Below are 13,311 nucleotides of genomic sequence, written 5' to 3'. Positions count from 1 at the left end.
GAAGGACTGGTACCAAATATCAGTGTATCCGTGACAATCGTAAGAACTTTCGTGCGATCATTCGGCTTCCGCATCATCAACAATCACCGGCGTCGTGTCGGTTACGCGTACGCCCGTCCGAATGATATTGTGGACAGTTAATCATCCATTAAATGGGATAACACTTCTGAATTAGAATGTAAACAGTGCAACCTACGATTTTCTTTAATCGTTTCAGAATATAGTTGTTCATACCAGACGTAGAACAGTGTTGTGCTTAACGTTGAGTGGCTTCCCTAACTTGCTTTCGTATTTCGATAGATAATATCAGGCAAACCAGATATAGAGCAGAACAGTACAACCGCCGCGGGGTTACCAGGTACGTGGAGTGGATAGGGCGCACGGTCCAGAATAGCAGAAGCGACAACCAGTTTTAGGGTCCCCCACCCCCATTTTTACTCCCGGGCGCGTTACAATGTCTCCCATATTAACAATGGCGGCTGTAAGCAAATGAAGGAACTGCTCGTTAAAAGTAGAAAATCCTTTTCGAATTCCAGTCTATATAATTTTTTTATTTCACATTGATGCAGAGTTTCTGCGGGGTTTGCTGATATACTGTTTCATGTCTCTGCAGCTTCCTTGATTACATCTGGATCCATCCATTCATTTCAACGTGTTAAATTCATTTAACAAAACAATTTTTTGTAATATTTGGTTCAAATGGTTCAATTGGCTCTAAGAACTATGGGGCTTAACATCTGAGGTCATCAATCCCCTACACTTGTTGTTGCTGTTGTGGTCTTCAGTCCAGAGACTGGTTTGATGCAGCTCTCCATGCTACTCTACGCTGTGCAAGCTTCTTCATCTCCCAGTGCCTACTGCAACCTACATCCTTCTGAATCTGTTTAGTGTATTCATCTCTTGGTCACCCTCTACAATTTTTACCCTCCACGCTGCCCTCCAATACTAAATTAGTGATTCCTTGATGCCTCAGAATATGCCCTACCAACCGACATTGACAGAATGACAATGTTATCGGCAAACCTCAAAGTTTTTATTTCTTCTCCATGGATTTTAATTCCTACTCCAATTTTTCTTCTGTTTCGTTTACTGCTTGCTCAATATACAGATTGAATAACATCGGGGATAGGCTACAACCCTGTCTCACTACCTTCCCAACCACTGCTTCCCTTTCATGCCCCTCGACTCTTATAACTGCCATCTGGTTTATGTACAAATTGTAAACAGCCTTCCGCTCTCTGTATTTTACCCCTACCACCTTTAGAATTTGAAAGAGAGTGTTCCAGTCAACACTGTCAAAAGCTTTCTCTAAGTCTACAAATGCTAGAAACGTAGGTTTGCCTTTCCCTAATCTATTGTCTAAGATAAGTCGTAGGGTCAGCATTGCATCACGTGTTCCAACATTTCTACGGAATCTAAACTGATCTTCCCCGAGGTCGGCTCTACCATTTTTTCCATTCGTCTGTAAAGAATTCGTGTTAGTATTTTGCAGCTATGGCTTATTAATCTGATAGTTCGGTAATTTTCACATCTGTCAACACCTGCTTTCTTTGGGATTGGAATTATATATTCTTCTTGAAGTCTGAGGGTATTTCGCCTGTCTCATACATCTTGCTCACCAGATGGTAGAGTTTTGTTAGGCCTGGCTCTCCCAAGGCTGTCAGCAGTTCTAAGCACTCCGTCTTCAGGACCATCCGACCGCCGTGTCATCCTCAGAAGAGGATGCAGATAGGAGGGGCGTGTGGTCAGCACACCGCTCTCCCGGTCGTGACGATGGTTTTCTTTGCCTGGAGCCACTACTATCCGGTCGAGTAGCTCCACAATTGGCATCACGAGGCTGAGTGCAACCCGAAAAATGGCAAAAGCGCATGGCGGCCTGGATGGTCACCCATCCAAGTGCCGGCCACACCCGACAGCGCTTAAGTTCGGTGATCTCACGGGAACCGGTGTATCCACTGCGGCAAGGCCGTTGCCTCAACAGTTCTAATGGAATGTTGTTTACTCCCGGGGCCTTGTTTCGACGTAGGTCTTTCAGTGCTCCCCTAGATTTAGAACTACTTAAACCTAACTAACCTAAGGACATCACACAAATCCATGCCTGAGGCAGGATTAGAACCTGCGACCGTAGCAGCAGCGCGGTTCCGGAGTGAAGTGTCGAGAACCGCTCGGTCACAGCGGCCGGCGGTAATATTTGAGGTCTAGGAAGAAAGACATATGCGACTGAAAGGACAGTAAGACTATTGTATATTTTAATTCCGTTTACAATATAATTTTTTGGGCTCTAAAGTAAGAGCTCTACTTGCAGTAACAAGTAATGTGGGATTCATTAGTTAACACGATAAAGTCCAGAAGTGAGTTGAAAATGTGAGAGAAGCGTCCAGGTTGGGTCCCAAAGACTCAGACCATACTGGAACCACTTGTAAGAAACGAGCCGTTATTGGATGTGATTCGTTGGGACGTCGGCTGGCCCCAGAAGCACTGTGAAGTACGGTAGAGATGACTGGGCTGCCGCGTCGGCTAGGCAGCGGCTATCTCGTGGGGCCCCAGCACGGCTCTGGACGGAGCCAGGTCCGGCTCGCGGTCGTCGTCCAGGATGGAGATGTCCCGGAGGGAGGGCCGGCCGCTGTGGCTGTGGCGGCAGCTGCCGGGCCGCGACTTGGAGAGGCGCGTCAGCAGCCGCGGGCCCGTCAGCAGGATGAGCACGGCCCCGGTGGGCGCCGTCAGCAGGATGGCCAGCACGCACGTCATCTTCACCACCTGCGCGTACCGCAGCTCCTCCTCGGAGCCGCCGGACGCCTGCACCTTCTCCAGCGGCTGCAGGCACAGCGCCGCCTGCGGGCAAGCCGTCACACTTACCCGTCAGCACTGCGAAGGCATCGTTAGAAGTGGAACAAATTCAGCGACCTAAACCCACAGAAAGCAATAAGTCGGCGAAAAACAAGACACAGCAGAGGAAAATGAGATGGACGGTACGATACTGCGAGAAGAATTTTGACAGAGCGCTGAAGGACTTAAGTCGAAATAAGGCCCCTGGAGCAGACGTCATTTCCTCAGATTTACTGAGCTCCTTGAGAGGACAGACATGACAAAGCTATTGCTCTTGGTATTGTAAGACTACAGTTGAACTACAAGCATACCCTTGGGACGCTTTAATCAAACGGAACCAAATGGTTCCACAGATCTTTTCAAATCTACACTACTTGCCATTAAAATTGCTACACCACGAAGATGACGTGCTACAGACGCGAAATTTAGCCGACAGAAAGAAGATGCTGTGATATGCAAATGATTAGTTTTCAGAGCATTCACACAAGGTTGGCGAAGGTGGCGACACCTACACTTGCTAACATGAGTAAAGTTTCCAACCGATTTCTTATACACAAACAGCAGTTGACCGGCGTCGCCTGGTGAAACGTTGTTGTGATGCCTCGTGTAAGGGGGAGAAATGCGTACCATCACGTTTCCGACTTTGATAAAGGTCGGATTGTAGCTTATCGCTATTGCGGTTTATCGTATCGCGACATTGCTGCTCACGTTGGTCGAGATTCAATGACTGTTAGCAGAATATGGAATCGGTGGGTTCAGGACGGTAATACGAAGCACCATGCTGGATCGCAAAGTCCTCGTATCACTAGCAGTCGAGGTGACAGGCATGTTATCCGCATGGCTGTAACGGATCGTGCAGCCACGTCTCGATCCCTGAGTCAGCAGATGTGGACGTTTGTAAGAAAACAACCATCTGCACGAACAGTTCGACGACGTTTGCAGCAGCATGGACTATCAGCTCGGAGACCATGGCTGCGGTTACCCTTGACGCTGCATCACAGAAAGGAGCGCCTGCGATGGTGTACTCAACGACGAACCTGGGTGCACGAATGGCAAAACGTAATTTTTTCGGATGAATCCATGTTCTGTTTACAGCATCATGATGGTCGCATCCGTGTTTGGCTGCATCGCGGTGATCGCACATTGGAAGCGCGTATTCGTCATCGCCATATTGGCGTATCACCCGGCGTGATGGATGGGGTGCCATTGGTTACACGTCTCGGTCACCTCCTGTTCGCATTCACGGCACTTTGAACAGTGGACGTTACATTTCAGATGTGTTACGACCCGTGGCTCTACCCTTCATTCGATCCCTGCGAAACCCTACATTTCAGCATGATAATGCACGAGCGCATGTTGCAGGTCCTTTACGGGCCTTTCTGGATACAGAAAATGTTCGACTGCTGCCCTGGCCAGCACCTTCTCCATATCTCTCACCAATTGAAAACGTCTGGTGAATGGTGGCCGAGCAACTGGCTCGTCACAATACGCCAGTCACTCTCTTGATGAACTGTGGTATCGTGTTGTAGCTGCATGGGCAGCTGTACCTGTACACGCCACCCAAGCTCTGTTTGACTCAATGTTCAGGCGCATCAAGGCCGTTATTACGGCCAGAGGTGGTTGTTCTGGGTACTGATTTCTCAGGATCTATGCACCCAAATTGCGTGTAAATGTAATCACACGTCAGTTCTAGTATAATATATTTGTCCAATGAATACCCGTTAATCATCTGTATTTCTTCTTGGTGTAGCAATTTCAATGGCCAGTAGTGTTGCAGACTGAGGTGACGGATATTAATTTGTACCAAGGCTGGGATACGAACCCAGGTCTCCTGCTCACTAGGCAATTGTGCATCACTACGCTGTCCTGATCCGGGTTTCAGGCACAATCCCCCATTTCATTCGATTCAAATACAGCTGGAGAGTCTCTGCAATGCTGTTTGAGTGTAGGGGGAACAGAAAGTGGCCTGAAGCGCGGATGGGAATTTGGAAAGAAGGGGGAGGCGTGCTAGGGTAGTCTGTGCAGTTCTGCAAAGCCATTGGCCACGGTGGCGTATTGGCCAACACATCTGCCTACCACGCAGCATACCTGCGTTCGAATCCCGGCCTTTGTACAAATTTTCATTCGTTGCTTCACTCTGCATACATCCCTGTGACGCTATTGAGATGTGAACCCAGTGAGCTATGCAGTAAACAGAACAATTCCCATAAGATCATTTGGAGTGTTAAGACAAAGTTGTACAACAGATGCTATTGAACATTTGTATTTGAACAAGTGTCGCCAAATTAAACAGTGAAGTATAGATAACACAGCTCTCATAGATATAGTGAGAAAGAGATTCATCTGACTATGGAATGATACTAAAGCTCACAGTAAAGTCCTGTTTATTGCTAAAATGCATGGACTTAGCTCCGAACATTGAATAGATAACATAAGAACTTATTAAGATCACAATGGTTCAAATGGACTATTGAAGGTACAGGACAATACCTCGCCACAGGTGCGCGGAATTGCAAAGGAAATGATAATGACGATTTACAGTTAGTTTTATCCACATAAATTGCTAATGACTCAGAATTAGCTAACATATAAAAGGAAAGGTCCTGAAAAGTACATATAAGCACCAGTTCCTTTGCCTAAGCTCATGCTGAGTTCACTAGCTAAATTCACGAATTTATTCAGAAGAGCAAAACTCTAGCTCGTAACAAATGACCTCACGTCCACATCGCCACGTCAAGGATAAATGCTGCACGTGCTTGCCGTTATTCTAAAACCCAAATGTAGAGAATGGTTGCAGTGATAGGTGAAAATTACAAGTTTGGCCCCACTATTTGTGACCTCAAAACGACCATCATCCAAAGTGTTCTCTGCTGGAAGTGGAGATGAAGGCGAAATCCTCCCTCTCTGGAGCTCTAGAACGAAGTCCCCTTATCCACACCTACCAAAATCTTGCTGGTTTTGCCAACACTGGATTCTTACTAGCCAACCTCTGTAGACCTTCTGAGTTCCACCCAGTGAAAAAACTCATAAAAATACAAGGAATCTCCCTCCTCTTAAGAGTCTGCTATGATTAACCAGTAATACACATTTCTTGCTTAGGGTGGGGCAGAAAGCATAAATTCTCTCAGACTGTGAAGTTGGTTTCACGATTTAGCCAATGATAATGACTGCACGTAGACACTCGCAAGTTCCCATCCCCGCTACAAAAAATAATTTCGCTGAGCCAATCATGCGCTCCAATATGAAATTTAAACAACAATTGATGCTAACCTCTTTTAAACCCAGCAGTTTCCTCTTAATCTGAGTGCTTCATGTTTTCCCACCCCCTTGCAGATCCCAGCGTTTTTAGAAAGTGTTATTTTCAGTGATTTTCACAATCCGAGGTGGTGCAGTGGTTAGCAAAAATGTTCAAATGACTCTGAGCACTATGGGACTTAACATCTGAGGTCATCAGTCCTCTAGACCTAGAACTACTTAAACCTAACTAACCTAAGGACATCACACACATCCATGCCCGAGGCAGGATTCGAACCTGCGACCGTAGGAGCAGCGTGGTTCCGGACTGAAGCGCCTAGAACCGCTCGGTCACAGCGGCCGGCGCAGTGTTTAGCATAATGGACTTCCATTCAAGAGGATGACGGCTTCAATCCGCGTCCAAACATCCAAATTTCCCTAAATCATTCGAGGCAAATGCCGGAATGGTTCCTTTGAAAGGGCATGATCGATTTGCTTCCCCAGCCTTGAAATGTTTCGAGCTTGTGGTCCATCTCTAATGCCTTCAATGTAGACAGGACACTAAACCGTAATCTTTCTTCCTTGCAAAGAAATCAGATGCTGACAGTACTGTATGTAACAGATCCATCAATATAATAAGCCAAGGCTGTTACATATCGACAAGAATTAAAGTAATGAAAAAAAATCGGAAAACCAAGAAGGAGCTGTACGACGTAAACGGAAGTTGGTAGGGGTGTTTCTACATCCGAATGATGATGTCTGTTCAAATTTCGCGCCAGTCGCATAAGTGGAGCTAGTAGCGGCACTATGAGGATGCAAATCAGGTTTGTTTTAAATACACGCTGTAACGCTCATGAGCGTTGGTTACCTCTGAGACTGGACGTGGTTACTCAACAATGCCTTTAAAGCGACAAAGACGCCATTGTCAACACCTCACTGAGCTTGAATGAGGTCGTGTAATAGGGCTACGAGACGCTGGATGTTCCTTCTGCGATACTGCGGAAAGATTCGGCAGGAACGTAACCACTGTACATGAACATGTCTGCTGGAAGCGGTGGTCACGAGAAAGTACGATCACAAAAAGACAGTCCACCGGACGGCCACGTGGCACTACTGAGATGGGCGACCATAGATTAGATTAGATTAGATTAGTTTTTCTTTCCATAGATCCGTGCTGAGGAGATCCTCGTGGATGTGCAACATGTCGATTTTTTTTTAAAGCTGAAATAACAATACCAATAGTATGAATATATACAATACACCATTTGTTTCTATTAAAAAATTCGTCAATGGAGTAGAAGGAGTTGGCCACTAGTAAGTCTTTCAGGCTCTTTTTGGTTCAAAATGGTTCAAATGGCTCTGAGCACTATGCGACTTAACTTCAGAGGTCGTCAGTCGCCAGGCTCCTTTTAAACTGATCTTTATTTGCAAATAAATTTTTTATGTTTGCTGGCAAATGATTGAAAATGAGTGTTCCTGAGTAGTGGACCCCTTTTTTAACTAAAGTAAGTGCTTTTAAGTCCTTGTGAAGATCATTTTTGTTCCTGGTATTGTATGTATGAACTGAGCTGTTTGTTGGAAAAAGAGATATATTATTTAGGACAAATTTCATTAAGGAGTAAATATATTGAGAGGCAGTAGTTAGTATACCCAATTCTTTGAAGAGGTTTCTGCAGGACGTCCGTGAATTTACTCCACAAATAATACATATTACACGCTTTTGGACTCGGAAAACTTTTGTTTGACTTGAAGAGTTACCCCAAAATATTATACCATTTGACTTGAAGAGTTACCCCAAAATGGAATGAAAGTAGGCAAAGTATGCAAGCTTTTTCATTTTTATGTCGCGTATGTCTGCTGACACTCGAATTGCAAATACAGATTTGTTAAGGCGTTTCTGCAGTTCTGGGGCGTGCGCCTCCCAACTGAATTTATTATCAAGATGTAATCCCAGGAATTTAAGATTGTCAACCTCTTCTATCTGCTCTTCTTAATACTTTATGCATATGCTGGGTGGAAACCTCTTACAGGTTCTGAATTGCATATAGTGAGTCTTTTCGAAGTTTAATGTCAGTGAGTTGGCTTTAAACCATTTATTAATATCCATGAAAATATCATTAACAGATCTTTCTAGAACTACACTCGACATAATATTTATTGCAATACTTGTGTCATCTGCAAACAAAACGAACTCTGCTTCTGGCAGTGTAACTGGTGAGAGACCATAGCGTTCCGCATATGGCTATGGAGCATCGCAGTGCATCTACAGCAGCAGTCTAAGTAGCAGTTGGCACATAGTGACATAATGAACTGTTACAAATCGATTATTCCAAGGACAGCTCCGAGCCGGAGCCCTGTGACGTACATTCAACTGACCTCAAACCACCACCATTTTCGACTGCAGTAGTGTCAGGCGAGAGATCATTGGAGGGCAGGGTGGAGGTTGCTGTGTTTTATTATGAAAGCTGGTTCTGCCTCGGTGCCTGCGATGGCCGTTTGTTAGTTAGAGGGAAGCCTGTTGAAGGCTTGCAACCAACCTGTCTCTGTGCTAGACGCACTGGATCTACACCAGGATATGTAGTCTGGGGTGTGATTGCGTAACAGCAGGAACACTCTCGTGATTACTCCACAGAACCTGACTGTAAATTTGTACGTCAGTCTGGTGATTCGACGTATCGTGCTGCCATTCATTAACAGCGTTCCTGGGAATGTTTTCCAACAGTATGACGCACTCCCATATATCGCTTTTGTAACCCAGCGTGCTCTACAGAATGTCGACATGTTGCTTTGCCGTGCTCGATCAGCATCATCTGTCTCCAATCCAGCACATATGGGACACCATCGGACGACAACTGCAGTATTACCCACAAACAGCATTAACCGCCCCCGTATTGACGGACCAAGTGCAAAGGAATGTAACTCCATCCCACAAACTGATATCCGGTAGCTGTACAACACAATGCATACTCATTTGCATGCTTGCATTCGACATTCTGGTGGTTAAACTGGTTGTTAATGTAAGAGCATTTCACATTTGCAATGGCTTATCTCACTCTTACTCTGTGATCTTGCAATGTTAATCACTTAAATATGTCACCTAGACAAGTGTATTGCCGAAATTTCAGTACTCTACATTAATTATTTTTTGGTGCTGCGATTTCTTCCGTCACTTTACTTACAAAAGAATTGAAAAACTGGTAGGCACTGACGTCAGAGAAGAACACTCTGCAGTTTGGGGATTGCAGAAACACACGAGGCAATACTGATTCCACGATTTATCTTATAAGACAGGCTGAAGAAAGGCAAACCTACATTTATAGCATCTGTACACTCAGAAAAAGATTTTGACGATGTTGAATGGAACAGACTCGTTGAAATACTCGTACCAGCAATGAAACACATGGAGTCAAAGCGTATCTGCAACTTTTACAGAAGCCAGCCTACAGTTACGGGAGACAAAGGACATGAAGCGAAGCAGTAACCACTTGAAAAAGGAGTAAGAAGGGACTCTAGGGTATCACCAGTATTATTTAATCTATACAGTGAGTCAGTAGTAAAGGAAACAAAGAAAAAATTTGGAAAACGAATTACAGTTTGGGGTGAGGAGTTAAAAGCTTTGAGGTTTGCCGATGACATTGTGATACTTTCTGAGATGGCAACTGACTTGGAAGATCAGTTGAACGGAATGGGTAGTTCTTGAAAATGAACATCAAGAGAAGCAAAAAAGGATAACGGGATGTTGTCGAATTAATTAAATATGGTGATGCTGATGGAGCAGAATGGGAAATAACTCATTAAAAATAGACGATGAGTTATCCTGTTTGGATAGTAAAATAACTGACAATGACGGACTAGAAAGGTTATAGTATGCAGACAAGTAAAATCAAGAAAAGCCTTTCTGAAAAATGGAAGTTTGTTAATGTGGAATATAAAATCAAGTGTCTAAAAGTTTTCTGAAGGATTGTACTTTCCTACGGAAGTAAAACCAAGACGATAAACAGTTCAGAAGCCTTTGAAATGTGGTGCTACAGAAGAATACCGTAGATTAGACAGGTAGATCGAGTAAGTACTGTACTGAACTGAGTTGGAGAAAAATTGAGGCACAATTGGACTAAAACAAGAGATCGGTTGATAAGAAACATGCCGAGGCATCAGGGTATCATCAGTTTGGTAATGAAAGAAATGTGGGGGAGGGGAGTAAAAATTTTATAGCGAAACCAAGACTTCACTACAGTAAGAAGGTTCAAATGGATATCGGCTACAATACTTTTTCAAAGATGAAGATGCTTGCACGAGACAGACCAGCGTGGGAATCTACTCATCATCGAAGAACAAATGTGCAGTTTTAATGACGTGGTTTAATCACAGCGAATAGTACAAGTTGACGGAAGGTTCTGGGTTATGTAATTTTGGGAAGTATTACTCTATAAGTACTGACTGTGTTATCATACATTATTCCAACAGATGTTTAGCTTTCTACTAAATAGTACCCCACTTATGACGCTTATGAATTTGCTGGTCATAATTACCTAATACACCATACTGTTTCAGTAGCCTTTATATCCGATAACCTTTAAACGACAATTGTACAAAAATGCAAGATTTCACAAATTAATGACCTTGTGAGAGTTAGAACAGACACGTCTCTGTATTGTCAAAGAATTTTAATTCGGTTTTTGCTGATCGAGCTGCATTATTTTACTTGTAAATGTGACCAAGGAAATTCCTAAACTCCTGTAGTAACTCCAGTTTCGTTACCAAGACGCGTATTTCAATTTAATTTAACTCATGGAAATTGAATATTAGATGTCATTTCTTTCTCGAGGAATTATTCGCGAATTTTAATGTAAAAATATCATGGCAAACCATTGGAATTCAGGAACTGATCTTACGAAACGGAGTGTATCCGATTAGGTTTCTACTGTCTCGTTCAACTTCCTCCACAATGCCTTAAATGACAAGATATTACTTCTCTAGACTAAGAAAGTAAGTCTGATCGTAGCTACATTTTCGCAATGAGCTTAATAAGTAACACAATATTACATGTCGATTGTTATGTGCAAGAAAACAGTGTGGAATAATAATAGCTCAAATTTTGATAAAGAGCGAAAGATCTTATCTCGAAAAGGTTGCTGGCTATAGGCGATACACCTGCTCACCTACCAAAAGCTTCGAACTGTTAACTTGCCATTACAGACTGAGTAGCAGGAAGTCCCGGGAAGGGTTGAAGATATGCCCTGTGTGACGCACGACCTGAGCAATACCTGAACAATCCGTTAGACACATGTGTAATGAAATATGGTAGCAGGGTCTTTCTACACTAGTTATACACAAGTAAGCTTTAATTGTGAAATGGGAAAATAACTTATAGTAATGTCTAATGCAGCGCTGAATGCAGTATATCGTCAGGTTTTATGCCCGCCTGGCACTGTTATTTTCCGACGTTCCAGCTAAGTGGTATGCGCGTATTAGTTATTCCAACAGGCATCATGGAGTCGTATTACGGTGCAGAGTATTTGCTGTGTTGCTTACGGTTTCGCGAATCCAGATCCAATACTACACTACAGAGACAACTCAGAACTAAATATCGCAAACCACTACTGACTGTATATGACAAATGACACCGACCACCACCACCTCTAGGTGGTGGTGCACCGTCTCAGGGTCAGCCAGTAGTCTGTAATGCAACAATTCAACCAGTTCGCCAACTTCCATTCGCAGTGTGCATATCTCCATAAGAATGTGCCGACATGGAGTGGACATGATGGAACAATATCCTGGCCAACGCGGTCATCTGCTTTAACCCCAATGGACTTCTATGTATGGCGTTGAGTGTTTGTTTCTCTGCTTCCGGCAAACGTGGACGAGCTGCGACAACAGATAACACAAGCAGGTGGCATCATACTTCAAGACTTACTTCGTAGGATCACTGTCAGGAAACCGATTACAGGTGGGACATCTGTAGTACTACAAAAAATAAGACACATTGAACGTTTGTAAATAAAACTTCAAGATAAACCGCATTCGACGCTATATCAAACTATTCTATAAGTTATTTACCTTTTTCACAATTAAAGGTTACTTTTGCATAACTAATTTATAAACAGGCAGGGGTCACAGCATATCGGTAATTACGCATGGTCTGCCGTGTCTAGAATGAATCTCCAGTATCGTGGAGGCAATGTATTCACAAGTGTAAACCTCATAAACGGGTAAATGGACGCCGTGACGCCTCTGCAGAGCCATGCAGGGTGGTCGTCGTTCCACTGTCAGCCAGATCGCAGCCGATTTGAATGTGGATCGTCAGGAAACCATTTTTGCCGGAACTGTATGGAGCCAAATTCTCCTCATAGCTTCAGCAGCCGGCGACTGACCTCACATTTAGGGCCTTACCTTGACGTTTGGTCGTTCAACGTATTTTCAGAAAAGTACTTTAATCAATTTGTTTGTGAGGCCATCATCTGCATCAAGTATATGAATATTATTTTTACTGCTTTAAATGCCATTGTCCAGCTGCAGATTTTGTTTTTCGCCTTTTACGTTAAGGTATCTTCATTAGACTTATTCTGGAATGACACAGTTTTGTGTTTATGTGAGATATTTGTGAATTAACGATTTACATGCTAATTTTCACATAAATGAGTTACTACTTGCAGCTATTCGTTTTTCTGGATGAAATCTACGTTTCCTCTCATCCGGTCACAGGTTAGAAGCCGCACTGTCACTTCACTTAAAGGAAACATGGACACATTTCCACGTTACGATCTTTTTATACCATAGTTTCCATATTTTGGATGCTAATTGTTGTGGAACACTACTACTAATCTGGCACTATCAGGTGATTTCCTAACGAGGACTGTGATTTTTATTAATATCTGCGTGTTTACTTGATTTCTCTCTCCTTGTACAGTCGTTTGGCTCGTACGGATGATAGTAATAAGTACCCATGGCGTAGAGAAACAACTGAAAGAGTAGGAAACAAATAAGTCGTTAGGCCTGGATGGAATCTCAATTCGGTTTTACAACAAGTACTCTACGGCATTGGCCCCTTACTTAGCTTGCGTTTACCGTGAATCTCTCGTCGCCCAGGGCAAAGTCCCAACTCACTGGTAAAAAGCGAAGGTGGCTCCTCTATATAAGACGGGTAAAGAACGGACCCAATATCTGCAACATCGGTTTGCTGCAGAACTGTAGAATATATTTTGAGTTCGAGTGTAGTTAATTCCCTAGAGGCCGAAAAGCTAATGTCCA

General features: G+C 43.6%; 1 protein-coding gene across 1 annotated transcript in view; it reads right to left on the bottom strand.

Annotated features, from left to right (window-relative positions):
- Nucleotides 1-2,314: 2,314 nt before the first annotated feature.
- Nucleotides 2,315-13,311, bottom strand: part of LOC126160018 (sodium/hydrogen exchanger 9B2-like) — a 193,157-nt gene continuing 182,160 nt past the window's right edge. The window contains exon 13 of the mRNA XM_049916828.1: nt 2,315-2,832. Coding sequence (XP_049772785.1) covers nt 2,518-2,832 — 315 coding nt within the window. The 3' untranslated portion in view covers nt 2,315-2,517. The remainder of the gene's footprint in view (nt 2,833-13,311) is intronic.

This window comes from Schistocerca cancellata, chromosome 2 (genome assembly GCF_023864275.1).
Source record: "Schistocerca cancellata isolate TAMUIC-IGC-003103 chromosome 2, iqSchCanc2.1, whole genome shotgun sequence".
Taxonomy (NCBI): domain Eukaryota; kingdom Metazoa; phylum Arthropoda; class Insecta; order Orthoptera; family Acrididae; genus Schistocerca; species Schistocerca cancellata.
Note: the sequence above shows the minus strand (reverse complement) of the source record. Positions and strands in the feature narration are given on the sequence as shown.